This window comes from Excalfactoria chinensis, chromosome 2, assembly GCF_039878825.1.
Source record: "Excalfactoria chinensis isolate bCotChi1 chromosome 2, bCotChi1.hap2, whole genome shotgun sequence".
Lineage (NCBI taxonomy): Eukaryota > Metazoa > Chordata > Aves > Galliformes > Phasianidae > Excalfactoria > Excalfactoria chinensis.
In genome coordinates this window covers 19,904,377-19,930,007 of record NC_092826.1, presented here as the reverse complement: position 1 = coordinate 19,930,007, position 25,631 = coordinate 19,904,377, and the positions used below count along the sequence as shown (strand labels likewise).

Here is a 25,631-nt window from a genome sequence, read left to right as displayed (position 1 = left end):
AAAAAGCTGTGAATTAGAGCAATGAAAAATCTGATGTGAAATATTCAGTGTCGATTCCCATGCATTTAACTCTACACTCAAGTGTGCCTTAAGATTCCCCTTAAGAGAACCTCTTCCATATTTAATCCATGTATGATAAAACTGCTGCTACTTTAAGAAGAGTGGAAAGAGATGACATGAAATCTACAAAGGTAGTTGAAAAGTCCATTCATAAAACTTTTATTCCACTTACATCAACTTAATACACATGTTCTGAACAGTTATGCTTGGATTGTTCATGAAAATTTCATAAGACATTAAACAAAGCTAGCCATCATCAAGTTATTTCCCTGTTAACTATTTTTACAGCACATGCATGTTAGGCAAGTATCAAAAAAAAAATAATCACAAAAGCAAAAAACCTAAAAAAGTTAAATACATGGGTTTTTGTTTTACTGCTGTGCTCGATATACAGTGTCATTATGGATATCAAGCAATTCATTTTTACTGCATCTTTACTTGTACATTTGTTCTTAGGTTGCTTAAACCATTTAAATACAAAGAAAATGTGTAGCAAAAATAATGAAAGCAACAGCAGGTAACTTTACAAATAATGGAATGTGAACCGTTTCTCTGTCCTTCTCTAGAGAAAGTTGACTGGGTTATCAAACTGCCTTAAGGAACACTTCAGCTGCAATCAGAGATGTACACTTGATTGGTATATTCCACAGATTTCACATGTTTACTCGACATGCAATATCTATGGGACATCAGTTTATTCACAGCCATGTGTGTTCCAGCTTGATTATTCATGCTAACTACACCTGTGGCTGCAACCGATTATCCCTTTTATTCGACCACGACAGACCAATATGCAAGCAGTCTTCCTCGCTTGACACAGAAAGCTGTTTTAACACTGGCCTTGTGGAAGCCACAATGTACCAAAAGTACTATGCCAAACATGTAAAACTCGTATAAAAATTTCACAACCCTATATTGGCCACCTCAGATGAAGACAGATAAATTCCCCCAATGTTAACTGGCTCTATTCCCCTAATATTAAACAAAACCACATGGGAAATATAGAAATCCAAATAGAAGTAACATAAACCTGTCAAATCGTAAACAAAAACTATGTGTGGGACAGCATGGATGACGAATGGTTTACTGTGTAAATTTCAGAATGAGGCAGACGGAAGTTGGAAGGCTGGTTAATTTTCCCCTCCTTCTCCTGCTTCAGCTTCATCTCCTTGGGTATCCGATGTCCACAACTGTTTGGGAAAGAAAAGAGTGAAATATGCACGATGTTAATATTTACAACAAACAATCATTATTTGGCAGGCTAGCTTTCTTGCCAGTAATACTGTAAGAGGTTACGTGAAGTGCATGGGAAAAAAGCACACCCACATATTGCTCTTTGCAGACAGCAGGAAAGGTAAATAGCTTTTACTTCTACATGAAAATGCACCTCTAGTCCTAGCTGACCTAACCCTACACTGCTTTTAACGAGGAAGTTCACGACTAATCAAAACCAAGACTCCATTCACATGGTTCAGTATGTTAGAACCACAAGCAGGCAAGAGTCCGATACAGAACAGATGCATGTGATTAAGGAACAAACAATATTTGCTTCTTTGAGACTTCAAGTGAGATTTACGCATCTTTCACTGAAACTTTTCCTTCAGAAAGTCTCTCACTGCGCCCAACAGAAGACTGAATGCTCCCTTTTCTTCAGTACAGGCATCTAAAAGGCTTGCCTGATTTGTTTTTAATTAATAAAACCAACAAGACAAACAACAGAACATTTCACTGAAATCACTATCCCTTGGCTACACAAATAAAGAGTTGCATAAAGAGCAGCCCATAGTGCTTCCAAACCTGGAGGGCAGGGAAAGAAGGGAAGAAAGATCTGGCTGAATACGTTGTATGCACCAAATCCTATTTTCAGCTCCATAAAACACGTTAAGGAGCCATATATCAAAGTTAAGCATCACTTAGGAAACTAAGCATCAGCTCCAAAGCAACGTCTGGAGCAAAGGAATTATTATTATGTGAACAAACTATTACCAGCCTAATGCTGTTTGTAATCTCTCTCTGGAGGTTCAGCAGCCTTCACCGAGTCCTTCATGCTCTATGGTAGTAAGCAGTAAAGCCAAATAACAACTTAATTCTTTGCCTACCCACATTCTAGCATGGTTTGGGATCTAACCTTTTGAAGGTCCCATATGAGGCAAAAAAACCCAAAAACTTCACACCAGAAACACTTTACCCTTTTCAGAAAGTACAAGACAATAGAACTCTTGCACAAGCCCAATAGCCTTGTTCTTACTACAAATAACACGCAGTAGCTGCACTAAGCACTCCTTACTGAAGATATTAAGCAACAAGGTAGCCTACTTGAGACAGCAACACACTTGTCTGTTTCTAACATTCAAATCCATTGCTCTCTATTTCAGCACCACTCCATGCGTTTCTAAGAAATGCAGGAAGAAAAGTTTAAGCTAGAAATGTATCAGATGCTTCACTTCTAAAACCTTACCTCTAAAATATCTAGGAGATACATACATCACTTTGTTCACTAAGAGCCTGCCTGGCATAAGGATTGCCAATTGAGACAGCAGAGTTTAAATAATTAGCTGGGAAAAAAGCCTTCAGGGGAACAGGAATGGGCAAAGATACCCCCCATTCCTCAAAACCAAACACATATGACCATTTCATAACTCAAAGATGAAATACCCAGCAATCCCAGTAAAACAAATTTTGATCTGATGTATTAAAAACATCCTCTGAACACTTCTCTGCCTTCAGTCCCCAACAGACTTCTTCAGACAGATGAAACTCAATCCAGAAAGAATTAACAACTGAGAAAAAGCTGCTACTACACGTAAGTGATCAGCATGCTGAATCACTGTCAAAAGCCTGCGTCTAAAAGATGAGAGGACTGCATAACTAGCAGAGCAGACCCTTTTACGCTTAAGATACTCACTGCAGTCTTTGTCAGAAGTTGCATCAGAGGTCATGGAAAAAACATGGAATTAACGTAAGAGCAATACTCATGCAGATCATGGTAAGCACCTAAGACAGGATGTATCCATCTGGCAGGGACATGAAATCTTGCAGCTATCTAGAAATACTTCCCTTCCAATAGAAACCTGACGTCAAATCTCAGGCCCTGCTAAGGTAACACATACACTGCGGCAGCTCAGTCCAACTTTTGCTCCAGGATGAGGCAATGCTCTCAAACTGTTACGGCAAGCTGTACGTTATTTTCACTCGGAAGCTGGCAATTAAAGTTGCTTCTATTCTCTATTTTTGATCCCTCATTCAAGGGACAGCTCTTGAGCAATCTCACCCAAGTGACAGCACACACTGAGTAAAGCCAACGCTGTATCTGTCTCCCTTATAGACATTGAGAAATTTCTGCTATTTGTTTTGTAAGCAACAGCTGGAACTATTGCAAGCAGTTCTCCAGAAATATATTGTGTTGTCATTAGTGGAAAAGGTTCCAAGAAACAGACAAAGAAATCCCTACAAACAGAAACAGAAAATACAGCAGCTTCAGTTTTATGTAACTGAACAACTTCGCTTTGGTTACAGTAAGAAAAATCCAGGTATTTGCAAAGGTCTCCAACACCAAATGCATCTAACATATGAACAAGGAGTTACACCTGGCACCAAAAGAAGAGCTGCTTCTTTCTCTGCTCTTGCTTGTAGTTCCCCCTTTCCTCCACAAGATGACTGGCAAGTGAACTATGTCATTAATTACAGCACTGCATGCTTGCTTAAGTTCACAGTTTCGTTTAGATGTTTATCTTTGCCTTTTTTACAGTTCAAGGTAGGTTACAAAAACTACAAGATGAACATTTTGTTTACTCTGAGTGACAGCCCCCATCTTACACCACAGGTAGCTGAGTCCAAGTAAAAAAGGAATAAGACTCTGTGACTGCCCTGCAAATAGTCTGTCTTGCAACGATTCCAATTTTAGCTTTACTGAAGTTAAAAACAAGCCAGAAATCCACAACAACAGGCCCCTGGATTTGGTATGAAGTCTTCATACAGTCTCCTATACATGAGAACAATGAGAGCAACAAAGAACAAGCAATATGAAATTTGACTGAAGTTTCAAAGTGGCAAATGTAACCGTGTTTGCTGATGCTGTTACAATAAAAGGTAACTGTTTTGTTTCCAAACCATGTTATTTTAGCATGCTAAATGAATTGAATAAACTGACTAAAACATTTGGTCAAATTGTTTTTCCTGTTAGAAAAATGTGGCAGTTGCCTATAGAGACAGGAGAAAGATATACACTCAGAAACACAACGTGAACTTGTCTGTAAGTGACAGGCAATCCCACAGCTAGGGATGAACCCAGCAACCCTGAGTGCTGGAAGGACCGGTTCTGCTATGAACAGCCTGTGAAATGTAACGATACTCACTGTCAAGTTGTCTCTCAGTAACTGCATTATTAGCGTGCTGTCTTTGTATGACTCTTCACTTAATGTATCAAGTTCAGCAATTGCTTCATCAAAAGCCTAGAGATGAAAGAGACACCCAAAGCTCGTTAGCCACACAACAGAAGGTTATGCAAATAATAATCGGTGGAACGCCCTCCCAGCCCCCCCGCAAACCTACCGTTTTTGCAAGGGAACAGGCTTTCTCAGGGGAATTGAGAATCTCATAATAAAACACGGAGAAGTTTAGAGCCAGACCTAATCTGATAGGGTGTGTTGGCTGCATCTCCTTTTTACTGATTTCAAAAGCTTCTTGATACGCCTGTTGTGATTGCTCCACAATCCCTTTAGGATAAAACAAACAAAACCCGCGGCAAGTAAGTAACTCAAATACTGTACTCTGACATACAATCAGTTCACAGTTGTGAGTCAATTGTGTTAAGAGTGAACACTTACAAACAAGGTATCTTAAATGTTCATTAACATCCCACTTTTTCTAATCATCTAAAAATTTAGTAAGTTATCACTGACTACATCACAGATTTAAATATCTCTGTTACCCTTTGACTGCCTGTATTAACAGGTCAGATATTTACAACACTTTTTCAGTGCTTCACCAACATAAAACCCACAGTCTACAGGAAGGAGATACAATTTTGAAGGTTTAACTACACACAGGTTTGATGCAATGCAATTTCAGCGTATTCAAATACTGCAAAGCACTACAGATGCACACTGGAGTCACAGAAAGTCCCAATGACCTTTGCCTATCCTGTTCAATCCTTTCCTTAACAGTCACCTGTGACGTCTCATTCAAATTGCTTAGCAAAGGTAACGTTTAGCACACCTAAACCTGAAGTAAATATGGCCCAGCACAGCTCAGAAGCTGGACTATGCCCTTGATGACCACAGGAGGCAGACACTCAGAACAAAGGGACCATTATTCTGCACTCTCAAAGACTGTTAGACTATCTGAGAAGGAGGTGGGCAGGAAGTAATTCAATTCAGACAAGAAAATTCATTCCTGATTCACATCCTGATGTTTCTGGATCAAACCAGAAATCCACGCAGAGTGATTTCTAAGTGCCAGTCACATGTATTCAAAAACAAAGGGAAAAAAATCTTTAGGTTAAATAACTCAAAAATACCAGTATTTGCTTTCAGATTTTGAGTGCTTCTCATACACAATATCTACTGTTTCAGCTTTGAAGATTTATAGACATTAAAGCATCCAATTGTTGTCCTCAGTGTGGAAGAGGGAGGACACACTCTGCTCTGCATGTTCGGGCAAGGCTCTGGCTCTCTTAATTCACTGCTATCACATGAGCACTTCAGAGAAGTCAGACAACTGCTGTACTGCCCTGAAAAGGACCAGCACTCTGTACACTACTGTTGAGAAGAACTGGTTTTACAGGAAGTTAAATTTAGAAACAGTGGGAGGTGTTTTACTATTTCCATAATGGGGAAAGTCTTAGAAAATGGTGCTGCTTATGAAAGCCAAAACAAGCAGCATGAAAAATAAGCAGCTTCAATTAACTTCAGCATTTTATTTCAATATGTTTTTGAGGAAAAGCTCCCAAAAAGCACGTTTTTTTCCTTACTTGACAGGGTACTGGAGAGCACTGATTCATGGAATTTATAGCAAATTTAGGTATATTCTGTTTATTTTGAAGTGAGTCATTCAGTGTAAGAAACATGCAGGAGTTTCAACCTTGTCCTCCTCAGACAGCATCGTACAGCACCAGAGATGAAGGCTGAAGCAGCAGGGTGAGGCTACCTGCTTGACATTCCTGCCCACCAGATTGCCATAAGATAACTCTGGTCAACATAATAAGCCGATTTACAAAGGCAAAAACCCAGTTCCTATAACTGAGAGCTATATATGGACACCCTAAAAAAAATCTGCTTAACTAAACGGACATTATTTGCTACAGTCATTATCAGTTGCTCCTTTTCAAGGTTAGGCATCACAGATAGCATGAAGAAAAAAGCCTCCAAGATGAAAGACTTGAGGAGCCATAGCAACTGAGAGCCAGATGGGCTTTCCAAATTGTTTCTTCATCTGGCAAGTCAGAACCCACTGGTAACTGCTGAGCTGAATAAAAATGAAGTTTAAAGTTACGTTAAACAAAGATTTTACAGTCAGTAAGTACCCTTGTGAGAGCATACCTTCCAGTCTGTAAATGAGAGATTACTGAACAAAAATACATCTGCATGGTACACAGTAACAAGTTTATTTATTATACACGTGATTCTGCAGTCACCAAGACTAGGCCAGCTTGCATGCAGCAAACACCAGAAGTCAAATCAGACCCTTGTTTATTAGGTCTTATCTTACTAGTCTTTGTAACCTTACTATCCAGCATACTGTGGAGACTGACTCCAGGAAACAGCCTGGAGTTTGCAGTGAACAGTGCTATCTAAACGTAATATATTCTCCTGAACTGAAGGTGACTGCACAAAGGCAAGGTGTTATTTAGGTGCCTCCTCAATACACTAGGTGGCTTAACTGCTGCAGTTAAGTACATTAGTTTAACTTTACTTACCAAACATGAGTAAAGGCAACTTACCTGCTATTAGGACAAGCTACACGAGAAATTTAGGAAATAAAAACCATTTAGAAATCAAACTACCGTTGTTATGGAAAAAATTTACTGAACAATAACATCTTTTATGAATCCTTTCCTTCCCCAGGTGTATTCTAGTCTCTCTGCTCACTAAACCCATGCAGACTTTCTTGTATGCTGCAGAAACGCAGAACTAGCACGAAAAACACTTCATTCAGAAAGCTACAGTGACTCCCTGCAAAGAGGTAAAAACAATACTCAGAGAGCCAGGAAAAAAAAGCACGAACTGGTATGTCAGTGATAAGGCACATTCTTGTATGCATACACTGGACCTGATTGCAAGATTTTGTGACTGCAGACTGCACATCTGCTTCAAACTGCAGAGGTACACAAACCTTCACAACTCATCTGAAAGCCAGCAGCCTATGATTTTCCTCTAGAAAACAGGAAGGTTATTACTAAGGAAATTTACATCTGAAAAAGAAGCATTCCAAAAGTTACTGTATAGCGTTGCTGTCCACTAAAAGCAATACAATTGACCAAAGATTTAATGACAATTGACATACAATACCTTTCTTGTCATCTCCAGCAGCAACCTCGGCCAAGTAACGGTAATAGTCACCTTTCATTTTCAAATAGAAAACTTTGCTTTCTGCTTGCGAAGCATTAGGGATCAAGAACTTTTCCAACAGAGACTAAAACAGAAGCAAAGAACAGCGTTTTGAACATGCATACTTTCACAGCTTTTGAACCAACAGTTTGATTATGCTACCATCTATTTCAAAGTCAAGACAAAAATAGGCAGAAATAAAGCTGTCACATCCTACATAGCGTATTCAGCTAAGGAAAAAAATGTGTTCTGGATGACAATTCTGGGTACTAAAAGGAATGATCCATGCTGTGACTCTATAGGGAGAACAGGAAAGAAGTCTGTTCATTTAGCAGATGAATGCTGAAGAGCCAAAGGAACGGTTTCTGTAGGCCCTGACAAAGATAATGTCATCCAAAGAGTCTGGGCAGAGCATACACAATGGAACGAAGTCAGCATCCACAGATGATAAAAGGACTCAAAATATCAAATCAGGGACCCAAATATCTTACATACACAGGCAGTGGTAACTAGGCCAAGCTAATGAGGTTGTTTATTTTTAATTAGTATTAAGTGGAACTAGAATCACCAAAGAGAAACTGCACAGTGAATCTGGATTCCTGCCTTTCTAGACAGTTGAATCAACAGCTGTTGAGCTATGTGACTACATGCTGCCCATCCCTTCCAAAGCAACGGCAGCTCTCTGGAGTCACCCCACCAAATCCCCCCCTACAAGCTGCCAGTTAAGACCAGGTGTTTTTTTTCTAGATTGTTCTAACTGCTTATTAAATTAGCAATGCAAGTTACCAGCTGAAGCAGTCATGTAATTTAGCAGGAGTTCTATTATGATGAAAAGAAGGAAAAAAAAAAGTATCACTAGCTCCAACACATTTAGTCAAATTAAGGCACAAGCCTGTCAAACTTCTTGATAGTGAGTGCTTCAAGTCAGACTTCGAAAGAAAAGCCAGTTATTTAAAAACCAGAATAAGTGCAGAAGTGCTGTTGAGTACTCAAAATGAAATTAGAAGCAGTTACATAAACTTTGCTAAGGCTATGCAACAATTGCATGTTTTATTTTTCTCTGAGAATTTTTGGATGTCTTCCCCCTCACCCCCCACTTTCAATTAGATGAATGACATTTCAGTTTTGCTGTTTTCAGCTCATCTTTCCAATGACACCACAGAAATGTGTGATGCAATGCAGTTCAAGCCCACAGAATTATGGCTACCTTACAGTACTTCCTTGCAGATAGCAACCTGTGTGTTAACTGCATGTCTCCTGTGATAGGCACAACAGGAAAACAGCACCACTGCACCCCAATGGTACCTGTGCACTGCTTTGGCCAATAAGCCAGCTGACATTGAGCTACAGAAAACTTTGTCAGAGACAGGAAGAAAAAGAGTGAACAAGTTTAAGTACTGCTAATTTATTTATACAGATCATGAATATTTAGTCTAGTAGACTCAAACTTGTGAAAACTGTCAAAGTGAAGTGACCTATTGCAGTAGATCTCTGCCAGCAGACAGGGTAATGTAGAAGTTAGGCTGCCAGAAACAGAAGTTAGAAAAGGTTCAGCCACGCTTATGCTCCAGTTAGATTAAAATAACCCATACTAAGTGGGCTTCATTTGTTTCAACATAATGGGGGAAAGAGTCATCTTTACTAATTGCTATTTCCAGCATGGCCAGGGCTGGCCTATAATCTCACTTTATAACAATGCAAGGATACATCAAGAAATACCGTGCTCTTGCTTCCTGTTAAGAGTGACAGCAGAGATGATCCTTTGGCAGCAAAGGGAACGTAACATGAGCAAGGCAGCAGAAGCACAGTCACAGAGTCAAACAGGCTGCCAAGCTGCCAGAGGCATCATTCTGGAAGGCACAAGCTATACCAGGAGGGCTTGGTGCCACTGCTGCCACAGCACTACTGGCACAAGCAGAGGGCTGCCAAGTACACAAGGCACACATTGACTCTCTGTAACTACTTACAGCTCTGCTCTTACCCTTATGGAACTTCAGCATTCACAGCTATGATACTTATCGTCCTTGCCAAGACGGTGACTTCAGTGACAACTGAAGGTTTTTCTTACTACTGAGAGTAAGTCTTATTATAATTAGGCTGTCTTCATAGGACTGCAATTAAGGCAGTTGCAGACTGCACCCACCACCCTCCCAGCACCGTGGGGAGTTGCCCTCCTTCCATACACTCCATTAATTGGCCTGATCAAGGTATTTGCACTGATCAAGAAACAAATTCTCCATTTCTAAAGGAAGCTGACTGAAGAGTGCAGCTCTGCCCAGTCCCACTGCAACAACCAAGTTTCCAGACCTGAACTTCACTTAAGTCTCAAGCGAGTTAACCATACAAATAGACATGGAGGAGAAAAGGCTATCAATTAAGTCTTAATTATCAGATAGATGCCAGCAGGGCGATAGCTGCTTGGAGAATAAGAATCCTAGCAAAAAGTGATCTAAGCCAACATTAAAGACTTCTGAGGTAGGAAAACCCCTTTGAACAGCTGCTCACATACACAGCATAACCTATGTCAAGTCTAACTCCTGGACTGCACGTGCAGCCCATTCCTATCTGGATGAAGGAAGTCTCTTCTACCTTGATACCAGGTAGGACTGGTAGGTCACCTATCTTCATGAGCATGCTGAATTCAGAAATCACTGAAAGATCCTTCTCCTACTATTTATCTATTAGGATTTAGTACTACATATTTCATTTCTCTTACTTATACCAGTGTTTTCATTTCACATTGTACCCCTTTACTGGCATGAAGTTATAAACACAGAACACCTTTAAATGCAGCATGAAGATTCCAAGTATACTCAAGTCATCCCATAGCTGCAGTGACAGCAGCAATCCACATGGTGTGGCTACTGAAAGTCACACATGAGACCAATGAGACCAGTAAAATAAGTAACCTTTTAGAATTGAGGTACAGAATACACCATAAAACAAGGGGGGGGGGGGGGGGGGGGGAGGGAAAGGAAAACCAACAACAAATAATCTAATGTTATTTAATAGCATCCCCCCTTCAGTTTCTGGGGAATTCTGTCTTAAAGGAAAATTGAACTGCAAGGCTGATTTGTAAGATGCAAATTTTTCTCTCACAGGGAGAAAATCACATTATTTGTCCAAAAATAAGATTCCTTCGGAACTGATTTGACAGTGCTGTCAATGCTGCACTCAACCGTCCTAATATATGGCTACCTTCTTTGTCCCTTACCAGCTGATATGACAATGTTTATCAGCAGAGTTTATCACTGTGTGGGTCACTGATGTGGTAACAGCCAGTCCACAACACCTCCAACATGCTCATCTATTATTACAAAGCTTGTTAGGTAAGCCACATCACCGCAATACATGTGGCATCCCAACCACTAAAGGAAGCCCATACAAGAAGGGTGCATTACATCTACATGGTATGTACCCAGGCTCTCATGCTCATTTAAGATATTCCAGCTATTGTGCCAAGCTCCTGTCCATTTCTCATACAGGTATTAGTATGCAGTAAGTACAATGCCATGGGCAACTACAATGCCCAAACAACAACCTAGCAGAAACACCTGCTCAAGGAAAAGCCACCCCTCTTCCCAACCCATGACTTCTCAGCTGTAGCTGACAGAGGTTTTAATATGGCAGCAAAGGTTAACTGCTGTAAAACAAACCATGGCATTGCAGTCAAGCAGACAAGTGCAGCAACAACTCAGAGCAGCTAAAACCTGTAACAGCTTGTACAAGTGCTTCAAATACTTTTCATAGCAAAGTTGAAAGCACTCTTTCCAAGAAGATTTTCAATGAAAAATTATATTTTCCTATCTGTTTAACATACATGCATTAAATTTGAATATCAGCTCTTATCAGTATGCAATGAAAAGCTCAAGCTTCAACGCTTCCCAACCAGTTGCAATCACAATTGTGGATAATAGGTTTTGTTATGCTGGACTGGGACAGACAGCACTTTCAGGCTTACAGATGCCAGCAATGCTCACACATACCACAGATAAGCAATCTCACAAATGCAGTGCGTTCCCCCACTAAGTATGCAGCAGAGAAAGCCTTTGTCTCAAAAGATGTGACAGACTGAATCAGCACAATTTTTTTATTCCACCAGTGAACTTCAATTCTGGCTTATATTAAACACTAAATTAGAAAGAGTTCACTTTCCTACTTTCTTAATTAAGTTCTTTAGCCAGAGCAGGACATACTCAATGACATTAGCCATAAGCACAATGAGTTTTGAGCCTATTTTCATAGAAACCTCTATGAACTTGTTCTGCAGTTTTGCAAGCCAGTCTTAAGAATTAAACTCAGTATCAGAGAAGTACAACAGAGGTCATTCAGTCTTTAAAAAAACAACCCAACACCCTCTACAAAAAGCTTGCCAGCTTCTACTGCAAATGAGTGTTCCAGAACAAATGCTTCCCATTTTATTATGTTAGCCCACGACATCAGCAGCAGATGTTGGTACTACGGCAGTAGAAGCAGAACCTTCCCAATAGCACACAGTTGCATGTTGTTGCTGTCTGACAGATGGCAGCAGAGGGGCAGTCTGACTGAACAGCATCTGACATGGAAGTCTGTAAGGAGCAAAGGCATATTACTGAATTCCCCCATGCAGGAAAAATGGCACTCAGTGACATCCACCAACACTTGCTGAATGCTTATGGAGACCCAGCTGCAGATGCCAGCACAGTGCGGTGGTAGGTGGTACATTTCAGCAGTGGCAACAACAACATGAAGGACAAGCCATGTTCTGGATGGCTGTGCACAGCTGCAACACCACAAAATGAAGAGCAGCTCCATCAGATCCCCCAGGTGAACTGGCTAACAGCAGTGACTATACCAAAGATAGCTGAGAATTTGCTCAATCAAACAGTGTTATTGTACTCTTTGTATCTGCTGTATATTCTTTGGAAACAAATAGGAGGCATTATTTTTGGAGATATATGCTTCTGTCTGTCAAGCTTTTGTGAGAACTTCTGTTGAAGACAGGAAGGCAACCTATTAGAAACTCAAATAGAAGTTTTTATTTCTTACAGCCTCCAAATATCCTTTTGAAAGTATCTGTCTGTATCTCTGGTAAATGACTTGTTTGGGCCCCAAAGACTATTCCCAAATCCACTATACAAGCATTAAAAAAAAACCCCAATACCTCAATTTCATTCCATTACCTGTAGTTCTGTGCATATTTCCCTTTATTAAAAGCTCAGTTTCAGTACTGTTATTGCCTGGGAGCTTTATATAATTACTAAAGTGCCTGAAGATTTCAACAGCTCGGTTCTCTATTTAAGATATCCCCCTCCTGACAAACAAGTCATAACAATAAAATCACCTGATTCTACAGTAATACAGTTGTAAATGAGCAGGTAACTTGCTGTTTAAGTACTGGGAACAAGCAGCTCTCTAATTACCAAGAATTAACTTTCAGCAAGGCAGGTAGTTGAGTAAAAAGTTCCAAAAAGCGCAAAGAATTATTTGCCTGCAAAAATTGAAAGGAATCCATTCAGAAGCCAATTTAAATGGTTATCAGTTCGGCTCAGAACTAACATGGCAGGGCTTCTTTTTTCCAGTAGCATCAAAAGCCATGTGACAGTTATGCCATTATTCCTACTTTAGGAGATAAGCTAAGCAGGAGTATTTGCAGAATTTTAATTACTTGTCATCAATTTGTGCTCTTCTTTCCCCCCAGTTCACCCAGAAGACATAAAAAAAAACCCCAGCATATCTTTTTTAAGCTCAGCCTGAAAACCCATTTCTTTGACATTGGGCATTAACTGACAGTGTCCTAATATTTTCACAATGCAGGCTGCACGCCATTATCTTTATTCAGGACATGACATGAACACCACTGTGACTGTACTGGCCAACAGGACTATTGTCTACTACCTCACCTCTAGCAACGTCCCACAGAAGCTTCTATTAGAAAAAACACCATGCTGCTGTTGATCTCCATCTACATGTAGGGACTTTCTGAGCTAAGTGTGGTTTTGAAGACTGTAGTAGCCTTCACCAGGTCTATTTTTTTACCCACGTGTCAAAGAAGCTGCAGATACTGAACTACCTGGGCATGAGGAAGCATTAATTAAAGAAGAGAAAGAACAAGAAACATGGGATGGCTGTTAAGAAAAGCAACATACAGCTGAAGCACTGCGGTAGAACAAGCAACACAATTACAGCCAAGTGAAGTTCAGTGAATCCTATGATTTAGCTTCTCAGATGTATTGATACACTTACCAGCTGATACCAGGAGAGTACTGAGCCCCTCTACTGTTCCAGAGCTTTTCCAAGGAGACTTTGAAGTCTGAGGCACAAAACTACCCAGAATGTTTGTACAATGACTTGGTGCATTATGCCTTACCTGCACAGCTGAGCTCAAGTATTTTCAAGAGCTATAAAGGATCAGGTATATACAGGCAGACATTCAAAATACTGATCAACATTTCAGGCACACACATTGCAAGAACTGCATGTACTTAAAGCAGATCCAACTACTTAACTAGAATAGTAGCTAACAAAGATTTTCTGCACTTATTTCCTTACATGCTTCTATTTTGATGACAGAATCAAAGCAGATCACAAGTGTTGGACAAGTTGAAGACACCTATCATTCCTATAATAAGCCAGCATTTGGCTTTCCATGCATGTTTTCTGTCAGCACCACAGCCAGGGAAGTTACACAAGCTATGAAATGTTACGTGCAATTAGCTACACACAGAACTGCACAGATCTGCACACTCACTACAGAGGGTTCAACCAAGCCATCTGTGGCCAGCAGTTTTATTTTGACACACCTACCTGAACAGTAAGAGGAAAATGACAGTTATTTTTAAGAGGGATGTTTTCAAACAATCCCTTCCCAAGCATTTTTGAAACAGCCTATTAGGATGCTTTTGATGACAATTCTACTCAGAGTTGAGGATCAGGGCTCTGGGACTGCTGCCTCATGGATGGCCTCCAACTCTCTTGGTTGGGGGGGGAGAGGGAAACAACCCACAGATGCCACAAGAGGACCATTCTGCTGCCAGCCTTCTCTTCTACTAAGGCCAAAAGCAAAGGCTCTTGTTTAAAGCCAGCTGAAGATTCTTTTACCCACTAATTCACTCAACAGAACAGGTATATGAGAAGGTCTGACGAACACCAGTAGCTGCTATTGCACTGGAGATCTCTGATGGAACAGCTGAAAACAAACCTGCTGCCTGTTCTCACTACCCATTATCCCTTTCCCTACCAAACTGACTGCCCACACAGGAAGCAAGCAGCAGCTTTAGTCAGGCAAGGAGAGAAAAGATGAGCCTGAGAAGAAGAATTCAGACTTTGGGATGATAGGACAAAGGAAAGCACAGACCATCCTGTACGCAGGGATTCAGCTGCAGAGTTCATGCAACAGTAGGACATGCAACATGCATAGGGACACCTGGCACTGGTGAGCAGGAAAAACGTAGATCTGATTATGGCAAAGCAGCTGCTTATCTGATGAAGAACTAGAAGGGGAAACATCACAAAGCCTGAGTAAACAATGAAGGGAGGGGAAAAAAAAGAACTAAAGGATTAATGGAAAAAAAGGAATCCTGTGTAGCAGAAAGAACAGCAATACATTTGAGCTCATGCAGAAGATCCTGTTAAAACAGTCTGAATGTGTTTCTGTAAAAAGAGAACAAAAGCAGTGTCACACATGGGCAAGCGGAGGAAGACATGGGAGAAATAAGTAGGACACCCAGGAAAATCATCCTCGTGCTCACACATGCACCAGGGGATAGAATGAAGTCAGTAAGTAGGTGTATGCACCAAAACACCTAGAGGTGTTCAGAGCCAAAATCCAGAATTTATGGCCACGTTACCCATCTGCAGTGAAGGGAAGGCATTGGAACTTAGGCAATGACTAGCAGCATCTTTCACAGCAGGCTTCCACAGCCAAACATGGAGTAATCCTTGTGGACTTGTTTTCCCCAGCGCAACCTTCACGCCTGCCACTAGCTCCTTCCTTCTACCACTGTCTTCCAGTTAGAACTGATGGCATAGGAAAGAGATGTGCTTGATATCAGGACATATGCTTGGAGGTTATTCAGAAGACTAACTCACCCAAACTCATTGCTACAGGCCAATGAGTTACCAAAGCACAATGAAGAACACAACAGTGAAAGAACTGAATTCTGACTTCTAAGTGAAAACACCTTTCCTATTTAGTGGAATCTGAGAAAATACATACAGAAGACAACAGCCAATAAAGAATTTACTTTAATCGTAATTATTTTTCAAGGTTTTATTAAGGCATTGCTATAGGCATTAATACTCAACGAGAAACAAAACTAACTGCAGCATTTCCCTGTGCTTTTGGCAGTGCAGTGATTTCTTGAATGCTATGGACTTGCAATAAAGCAATAAGAAGCAGTAAGGTGCCAAAAGCACAAATAATCAAAAAGCCACAGAACTCCTAAAACACTTGTGATAATCCAGAATTGGAACTGCTCGAATAGGATGAGAATTTCTGCAAGGCAGGTAATCTACATGAACAACCATGGCTGTACTGCAAACTGGAACACAGCACTGAAACTGCCCCGAGGTTCTGCAGTTTCAGTCTCTGAAGAGATACCGTTAAAACCCTCTAGAAACATGATGTAACACTATCCTTGCTAAGAAACAGAAGTAAGAACAACTTATACTTAGTAACTTTTTCTCTGAGGAGACCTGAAGCCTGCAGTATACCACACTAAGCAATGTATCTATCAGTTCTTTATGGCATACAGTACTAATAAAAGCAATTTACTACCAAAATACCATTGCAGTGATGTAAGACTGCTCTGCCCTAGGAGGATCTAATCAATTAGAGACTGAATATCGGATCAATTACAGACTGAAGAACTGGGATTCCTGCTGTTAAATATTTCTTTACCTGCATAATTACAAGGGGTAATGACATCCAGAAATAAAGCTTGCTACTTTATTTGATCTGCATTAAATCTGATTTAAAAAAAAATGCACTGGCTTCTTCAGCAGCAGCATGACTTACTGCTGCTGGTGAGTAGCGGCACTGCAAGTCTTCTGTCAGACTGCAATGAAATATAAGCAACTATGCAAGAGCATTCAGTAAAAAACAAGTTTAGAAAATAATCTTGATCAATTTTTATTTTACTGCTTCTTAACCGTATCATTTTCAAGTATATGAACACTCAAGATTGCTTTTAAGTAAATCAGCTGCTAGCTGGAAGCTACTGAACAGGACAAGCTTTGCATGTAGAGCTTTAAAAAATAAAATCAAAGCCTGTTAGTAAGCATTAACATAAAGTAAGCACTAACATAAAGTGAATACAGCAGGCTGCTGTTGAAAATAAAGACTTGCTCTAGATCCAACCAGTCCAAGAAGATATGGAGGACACAGATACGTGTATACACACATATGCACAGCAAATACAACTATCAGAAGTAAGACCATACTTAAGACTTTGTTAGCATTTATGTAAAGCAACTCATCCAATTTTATGATACATGGGTGTGCTAAAAAAAAAAGAAACAACCCAACAACATTATAGACACATTTCTTGCTAAGACTATGACGTACAGTCTCACCTTTACTCTCTGGACCCATCCACCAGTAAGTTACTTACATAAGCTGGAATTGAAAAATCCTCCCAAACATGAGCTGAAGTTTCACACATTTACAGATAGTTACACAATGTAAAATAAACAGAAACCAACAGATTAATTTTGCATGATTGATATCTAAGAATCAGTTTCATTTGAACCAATCCATGGGTGTTTTCATTCTGATTCAACAGCTTTTCAACAGTTTCGATCATAGAATGGTTTGGGTTGGAAGCGACCTGTAAGATCACACAGTTCCAACCTCCCGCTATAGGCAGGGACAACATAATACACCACCTGTGCTTCAAAAAGGAAAAAGCACAAAAGAAATTGCTTAAGTTTAGGCACTGAAAAGACAACAAAACCAGAAACACCTGAAGGGGTGTAACTACAGCCAGGAAAGTGATTAAAATGATTAACAAAGTGAAATCATGAGGTTGATACAAATCATCTCAGCCTCTTAACCTTAACGTGCTTGAGTAATTATATCAGCAGAACCTTAACTTAAAAACTTGGACTTGGAGAGTTAATTAAAAGCTTTGATCATCCTGGGCAGGACAAAACCCCAGCCATACTCTGCTCTGCAGCATCTTAGAAATCATGCAGATAAGCAGGTTTTGAAACATAAATACTGACTTATTTTCACACACATCACTAACATGTTACTTGTTAACATTGTTCAATATTAAATTTAGAAACAGGAGAGGACATCTGGAGTTCCATCCTAGGCTTGAGCTCCACAGTGCAAGGCAGACATACTGAAACAAGCCCAGTGGGGACCCACCAGGATGATTATGGGGCTTGGGCACATAACACAGGGAAAGGCTGAGAGCTGGGTTTGCTCAGCCTGGAAAATACCAACAGAGTTTATTGCATTGGACTGGACAGCTGCCTAGAGAAGATGGAGCCAGATTATTCCTGAAGGTCTGTAGTGCAAGAGGCAGCAAGTGAGCTGGAACACAAGGAGTTCTGATTTTACAGATGGATATGGCTTTGTTTTAGCTGTAACGATAACCAAACATTGCACAACCTCTCTGGACAGCCTATTGTAATCTCCACCCTCCAAGATATTCCCAATTTGACTGGACAAGACTGACAAATGATCAAAGCATACCTGTTTTGAGCAGAGTTGAACTTTCCAACTTCCTCCCTCCCCACGCCTCCTCCCCCTGCACCCCAAGGCATCAGTTATATAGCACAGGTCTCTCAAAGACAAAAAAGTATAGACAAAAGTAATAATAAAAAATAAGTCTGAAGTAGTCACTGAACTAAACATATTATTCAGACAATATCGCAGAAGTACTAACAACAAAAAAAAAAGCCATGAAAGCATTTGAAGTTTATGCATGCAATCAGTCTACCCCTCTGCTGGTTACCACCACTATGTAGGCTAGCCACACTCCTTGACCATCAAGAGGACACTGTCAGCTTTAGGAATGGCCCATATGTACATGCTTGCCTGCAAGCATCAAAAAGCATGTGGCTGCCTGCAGGAGAGAGGACATTCCTTATTCTGCACAGAAGCAGGTTTTACAGATGCTAAAATAGTAACATATTCACTGTTTGCAGGCATCTAGAAAATAGTCTCTGAGGAATCTGTCAGTACGACAGCAACAAGCAATAATTCTGTGCTATGTTCTTTAGGAAGCCATTTAGATGCATTCTGAATGGAATTTTGCTCTCAGCCCCCAATGAACTGCAGTCCCATAAACTGGTTACTTAAGCCTTCCCCCAGCTTACCCTGAAAAATAAAGTACATATGAAAGGACTGAACGCCTAAAGTCATTTAGTTGAGATTTAACTTCACTTCCTCTTCTCACAAGAATAACCACTATTATGGATACTCCACTCAGAAAACAGAAATCCAAATAGACACACAAGGAGCACCATTTTATGCTTTGGAACTTGATGTTAGGAATGACAAGGGTAAATGGTTTCAAATTAAAAGAAGGTACATTTGGACTGGACAGAAGGAAGAAAGCTTTTTTTTATTATTATGATTACAATAAAAGTAGTGAGGCACTGGAACAGGCTGCCCAGAGAGGAGGTGGGTGCCTCATCTCCAGAGACATCCAAGGTCAGGCTGGATGGGGCTCTGAGCACCTGCTCTAGCTGTAGGTGTCCCTGCTCACTGCAGGGGAGTTGGACTAGGTGACCTTTAAGGATCCCTTCCAACTCAAACAAATCTATGAAATAATAACCTAGCAACAAAAGTAAACATCTTAGATAGTCCTCAACAGCACCGTTATCCTTAAGCTTCCCTGGCAGGGAAGGGGGATGTCACACAGCACCTACAGAGACAGTTGGAGGAAGACACTTCAGACAGTAAAAGGAAGAACCCAGAGAGAAAAGAAATAGTGTAAGAGTAGTTGTTCACAGCAAGCCAAGATCCACTCAATGTGCAACTATAGGGAACTTGGGGGAGGAGGACAGATCATCCAGAAGACAGGGCATGGGGAGCAAATGAGACAATTTTGGAAGAAATGCAAGGGACTCCCATTGTATGAACAGAAGGCAGCCATTTAGAACTGCATTCATACTAAACCAAAAAATGCTGGTCATGTTTTACATTTTTCATTTACATTTAAACTCATATCAGAAACTGCCTTAAGGCCTGTTGGTTTTCAGGAGGTCTGAAATACTACATGTGAGCAGTAAGAAATACCAAATACCAGCCATGTAAAGATCCCTCCACATATTCTCTGTATTTCAGAATCCTCATTAGTTGGAAAACTCACCTTCCTGTAAGTGTAATGCAAATCACTTCAGCTACAGTTGGTTCCCACTAACTGCAAAAAAGCATTTTGAAGAAAATCCACATCTGTTGATTAACATCTGTTGTTTTGTGTTTGTTTTTTTTACAATGGAAGTGATAAATAAGAGGTTATTATACAGACATATTTCAGACATACTTTCTACTGTAGAAAGTCAAACAGGACGTGAAGCACACACACTTAGCTAACATAAGGAAAATTACTTAAGAGTTTAATTTCCTGTATCAATATGAAAACTTACTGAAGCTGGAAATTTTCTGTAATACTCAAGTAAATACATCATGCATTACCATACTCTACATACTCAAGCATCATCTGTAGATGTTCCTCCCCCCTCTCCCCCCCACTATTCTTGAAGGATTTGGAAATTCAGTCTTCATTACACACAAGGTCACAATTATCTGCAGTTTACCAGTGCTACCAAGACAACTGCAAAACCGGAGTTGGTTATAATATGCCTGAATAGACTACAGCACATATCTGACAGAATTGGTGCTGGATCAAGAGTTTCGATGTCTCCGCAGCAGCAAACAGGAGGATGAGTTCACTTGCTTAGAGAGACACAGATGCTGATTTTGTAGCAAGATCAGCATAAATCAAACCAGCTGGATCAACCCATACAACTGCCAATATTTTTTTTAATCGCTCCATCTCGTAGTTACAAACCAAGAAAGAAGTCCAGCATTAACCACTCTTATTTATTCACCCCCTAAATTAGCAGCAGGGCTGGAAACAGAACTCAGACTGAGTTTGGTATATATTCCGCACCAGGTGGGTTAGAAGGGCTGTTTCCTCCAACCCACTGGTGGTTTGATTCCAACAAATGAGGAAGAGTAAGGAGCAGTAGAAGAGCCAGCCCTGGCTGCACCTCACTAGTCACAGCCTCTTCTTTGCTTTCCACCCCTCAACACAGAAGTCTGAGCAGCAGTCACTTCCACATTCAGCCATGATGTAACACTCCAGGGCATTAAATATTACTTCAGAGCCTAATAAGCGATTGAAGACTACAGCTCAAACAGATACACAGTCTTAATAAAGGATACAAAAGTTTTCAAGCCACATTTGTACCAAAATGGATAGGTTTGGTGACTGAGAACTGAAAATTTAACACTTCTAGTTATGCTAATGGTATACTTTGTAAAAACTCTAATTTGCTAAGCATTACTCTTCGCTCCTGTGAGCTGTTATGCACCAGACTACACTGTGCGAAAGCTAGAGAATCTAGTAAATAAGTAAAATCTAGTTCTTTGCATATGGCAACATGCAGACTCCTGTTCATGGGGGAAAAAGGAAAGTACTTTACTACTTGCTCCTCCAGTAAAGCAAAGTGACTTTCAAGTACAGCAATACAGTCAGTCACATTTCTAGGCAGGTAAGAACATGTGTGAATAGGACAACTCAACCAAGAAACAAGTACATTTTAACATATAATCTAATCCTTGACTGCAATTCTCAAACTTGGTGCGTACTGTCTGTAAGCATCTTTAAAATTCGATCACTTGAATATCACATTTCACCCCTTCCCCACCCCCATTTTAAAACAGCTCTTTCAATTTAGGTTTAGTTACAGTAAATCACTGCCTGAGGCATTGCTTCAACTGGACAGTGATTTTCCCCTTAACCTATTAAGAAAAACTGGACTGGCAACACTGAAAACGAGCAAGACATCAGCTGCCTAGAAGTAGTAACAAGTAAAGGAATATTAATTTCTTTAAATGCTTTACACTTCTCTTGGTACACACACACAGATTCAATTCTTATTGAGATGGAACAGATTTAAACAAGACTCCCCTCCTGCATTCCCCTCTCCCCAATACTACTACTGCAGCAGACTCAACAGCCAGGATTTTTTTGTTTTAGTCTTGTATTCAGCATGCACAATAAAAGCAAGCTAGCTTTGCCTCCATCTGGTTTTCATTATCAGAAAAATCTAATTGCAAACACTTTGTTAAGTTCTGCTAAAAAGGGTTTCTAAGCCCAACGGCATAATTGAAATTATTCCTTCAACACAAGCTGAGTTTACAAAAGAAACTCAGCTCATTCTGAAGCACCGGCCCTCAAGGACTTTCTCCATTAATAAATTAATAAAAATTGTAAAGAAATAAGGAATTACGATGTCAGATTATAATCTCTACTTCCCAGACTTAAAAAGATGAGTTACCACTTCACATAACAGGCAGTAAGCCAGGTTTTCCTCCTGTACGTGTGTTTGGCACTTGGATTTTCAGAGGAAGTTTAAGAGCTATCCTCACAGAATAAAGAAACCTACATCCAGGATTCATTACCAGAACCGTGGAAGACAAGGCTCAAAAGTTATCCATGCCGACTTCCACATGCCCCCAGAGAACCAGCCTTCTAGAGGCAATTAGCACCCATGGCAATTAGTTATCCTACACAACATGTGAGATTTATGCTACTTATTGATAGTAATTTTACTTCGACATCAGGTCTTCAAACACATGCTCAGCTTCTTAAGACTTCCCTCCTAACACACACCATGCTCACATCCATGTATATGACCTGGTCACACAGGATGACACACTAGCAGGGTCCATGTCCAGCTGACAGCACCAGCTACCTCACAGCTGGCAGCAGGGCAGGGCAGCCTCTGCTCATGTGCTCACTGGAGCACTACCGGTACTGGCAGTAGGAAAAACAGACACTGTAGAATAAGCATCTGGAAGAGGTTCAGATTTGATGAAACCATTTCCCACTGAAAAAACGTATCTACCAAGCAACAGTGTACATAGACTTTAACATAACTACAAGTCACAGAAAATCTTAGCTTTGAACCCTCCTTTTTGGTTTACTTCTGAAAGCCTAAAGTTTAAGAGGCTATCGTAGCATTGCTACTGCCTCTTCCTGCAGACAGCTTTCTGCATGGCTGAGTCATAACTAACATTACATCATCTTACCCAGGGAGGGGCACAATTTCCGTAGAGTAAGAACTACCTCTTACAACCAGTGCAGCATCTTAAAGTCACAGAAATCAGTGTGATCTGGGACACAATTACCGTGTAGGGGAGGGCTGGAAGAGAAAACCCCAAAGCAAACCCCAAAGCAAACCTTACCCTCTTCAGTCTCAAATAAATACTGCATATAAAGGAATAGTTATGAAAAGTTAACATAAGGTTTAAAGATGTCTCCAAACATATTGGTGCTGGTAACTATACTCCCATCTAAAAGAATTGATACGTTAGAGGGAAAGACAGTTTTCTAATCTTGTCCTTCAGAAATGCTGTAGGACACCATCTTGAATTAAAGGTCAGATAGAGGCATCCCTAACAGGACCCAGCACCATTCACCCTGCAACCCTAAGGTAAAACAGAACAACAGTTTCATTATTTCTCACCAGCACATCATTGCAGATGTCTCTTAGCTCAGTCTCAATTTTCTCTCTGTATTCTCGAGCCATCTGCTGTTTTTTCTCAGCGCCTTCCGTCTTTTGTTCGATACTTGAGACGACTCTCCAAGATGACCTACGGGCTCCTACCACATTTTTATAGGCAACAGAGAGAAGATTCCTCTCTTCATTGGACAGCTCGGCTCCTTGCTCGGTCACGGACTTCATGCAACTTGCCATGTCATCGTATCTTTCAGCCTGCTCAGCCAGTTTGGCCTTTTGCACTAGCTCATTTTTATCCATCCTGATATTTCTGAAGAGGAAAAATAGCGAGGCATTATTAAGACAATGGTTAAGGACAAAGATGTTTCAATCTCACACGCAGAACAGCCATCCTCTAAGTAGCCTGGAATTGCAAGAAGTACAGCTGAAATCTGGAATGCAAGGCACACAAACACTCAAACACACAAACTGAAAACTTAACGTTTTTCTTTTTTTTTAAGAAAGAAGCAAAGTTAAATGGTTTAAGTTATTTCTGAAATGCAAATAAAAGCATCCAAAGAAACCAGAAGCAAATAAGTCCCATCTTAAGTGCACACACGATCCCAGTTCCTTGCCATCACTCTCTCTTTAGAGCACATTCAAGCTTCGGTGTCAACTGCACCTAATTAGGAATGCAACTAAACTGATAAAGAAAATAGGCAACATTGTTTTTGTCAGAGGAACTGACAAAAAGGCCAGGCAAGCAGTACCACAAAACTCTGCGCCTTAAAAGAATCTTACTGCTCCATCCAGAAAGGACTGGAAGAGGGATCTGCCAATCAAACCCCACATCTGATGCTCTAGAGCCAGAACAGAGCAGATCTCTAAGCTCAAAGGACTGCACCTCCAGCAGTGGGAACCTCCCTTCTCCAGCTGGGCTATGCTGGCCTTCTGACCCAGATACAGCTCCCAGGCCGGAAGGGTTATCTTCCAGAGACAAAAAGGAATTTTTACTATTGGGAAGAAACATGACGTCAACGTCAGTATTTTACTAGCATGAGCTGCTTGGGGTGCTTTATAACCTGGATCCAGTCAAGGCTTGGGCTTCTGATAGAGACCCTAGAGCCTACTGGGGGGGAAAGGGAGAACAATCCTTCCCCACCCCCCCACCTTTTTATGTACCTGGCACGGTCCTGAGGCCCTAGCAACGTGTTTGGGGACCTATCATCCTTTAAAGCTCGTTGATTTAAAGCTCGTTTTGATTAAAACCCGGTTTGATCAGGATGCTTTCTGCATTCCCACGCGTTCCGCACACAAAACCCCGCACCTTACCCGGCAGCCTTTTGTCATTTTAAACCACGACCAACGACCGCGCTGCCTCCCACAGACGACAAAAACCGAACGCGTTTCAGCCGTTCGGTCACCCGGCACTTTCAGCAGCCGGGGCTGGAGGCCGGAGAACCGCACGACGATCCGCCCCGCTCTCAGGAGCCATTTTAAGGAGCGCCGAGGCCCGCGCTGCCGCGTACGGCCCGCCGCCGAGCGCCGCGACCGCGGGAGGGCCGCGCACCGCCGTAAGATGGAGCCGCGGGCGGCGGGGAGGGCAGCGGACGGCCCCCGCCTCAGGGCGGCTCCGCCCCGCGCCGCGCCCGCCGCATCCGCCCGCCGCCGAGCCACAGAGCGCCGCGCCCGCGCCTTTGTCATGGCGGCCGGGCGCCGCAGCCCTGCCCACCTCTGTGCGCCTTAATCCCGTTCACCTCCGCCCGGCGCCGGGGGCGGCGGAGCAGAACAGCCGTAGGAGAAGGAGGATGCCGCCTCCCCGTCCCGAGCGCGGGGCGACCCGCGGGCCCGGCCCGAGGCGGCGACGGCGGAAGGCGGCGGGAGGGAAAGGGGGGGGGGGGGGAGCCGCGAGCCGTATCCCCCCCCCCCCAGGACCGCGCCGAGGGCCCCCGCGCTCCCCGCAGCCGCACACACACCGCGCTCCCCGCCCCGCCGAGCCGGCCGTCTCCCCAATGCGGCGCCCCCGCCGCCCTCACCTGCAGCCGCCGCCCCCCGCCGCGATCTCCCCCCCCCCCCCCGCCCCGCTCCCTCCCCGCCGGGAGCCGCTCGAAAGGAGGGGCGGAGGCTGGGCGCTGCCCGCCGGCCGGTCGCCTCGACGCGGAGGTCGGAGCGGCGGGCGGGCACGGGCCCCGTTACCTGCGCGAGGCGGAAGCGAGGCGCGGTGTCTCGGGGAGGGCGGCCGGCGCGGACTGTGCCCGTCTCGCGGCTCGCTGCGCTGCAGCCTCTTTCCCAGCGCCACACTCGGCGTCTCCGCCAATCACCGCGCCGCTACCGCACGGCCAGCGCACCGCCCGT

At 42.1% G+C, this 25,631-nt stretch overlaps 1 protein-coding gene across 1 annotated transcript; it reads right to left on the bottom strand.

The window, feature by feature from the left end:
• Positions 1-203: 203 nt before the first annotated feature.
• Positions 204-25,631, bottom strand: YWHAZ (tyrosine 3-monooxygenase/tryptophan 5-monooxygenase activation protein zeta). Its single transcript, XM_072327863.1, has 6 exons — positions 25,473-25,631; positions 23,304-23,607; positions 7,569-7,692; positions 4,612-4,775; positions 4,416-4,511; positions 204-1,250 (listed from the first exon to the last, which is right to left on the bottom strand). Exons 2-6 carry the CDS (start codon positions 23,595-23,597, stop codon positions 1,191-1,193), a joined length of 738 nt encoding a protein of 245 aa, XP_072183964.1. The 5' UTR covers positions 23,598-23,607; positions 25,473-25,631; the 3' UTR covers positions 204-1,190.

Coding starts and splice junctions, on each gene's coding strand:
- YWHAZ (XM_072327863.1), bottom strand. CDS start 23,597: ATGGATAAAAATGAGCTAGTGCAAAAGGCCAAACTGGCTGAGCAGGCT. Junction 7,693..23,303: donor ACATCTGCAATGATGTGCTG/GTGAGAAATAAT, acceptor CTTCTGTTTTAG/TCTCTGTTGGAAAAGTTCTT. Junction 4,776..7,568: donor TGCTGGAGATGACAAGAAAG/GTATTGTATGTC, acceptor TTTATCCTAAAG/GGATTGTGGAGCAATCACAA.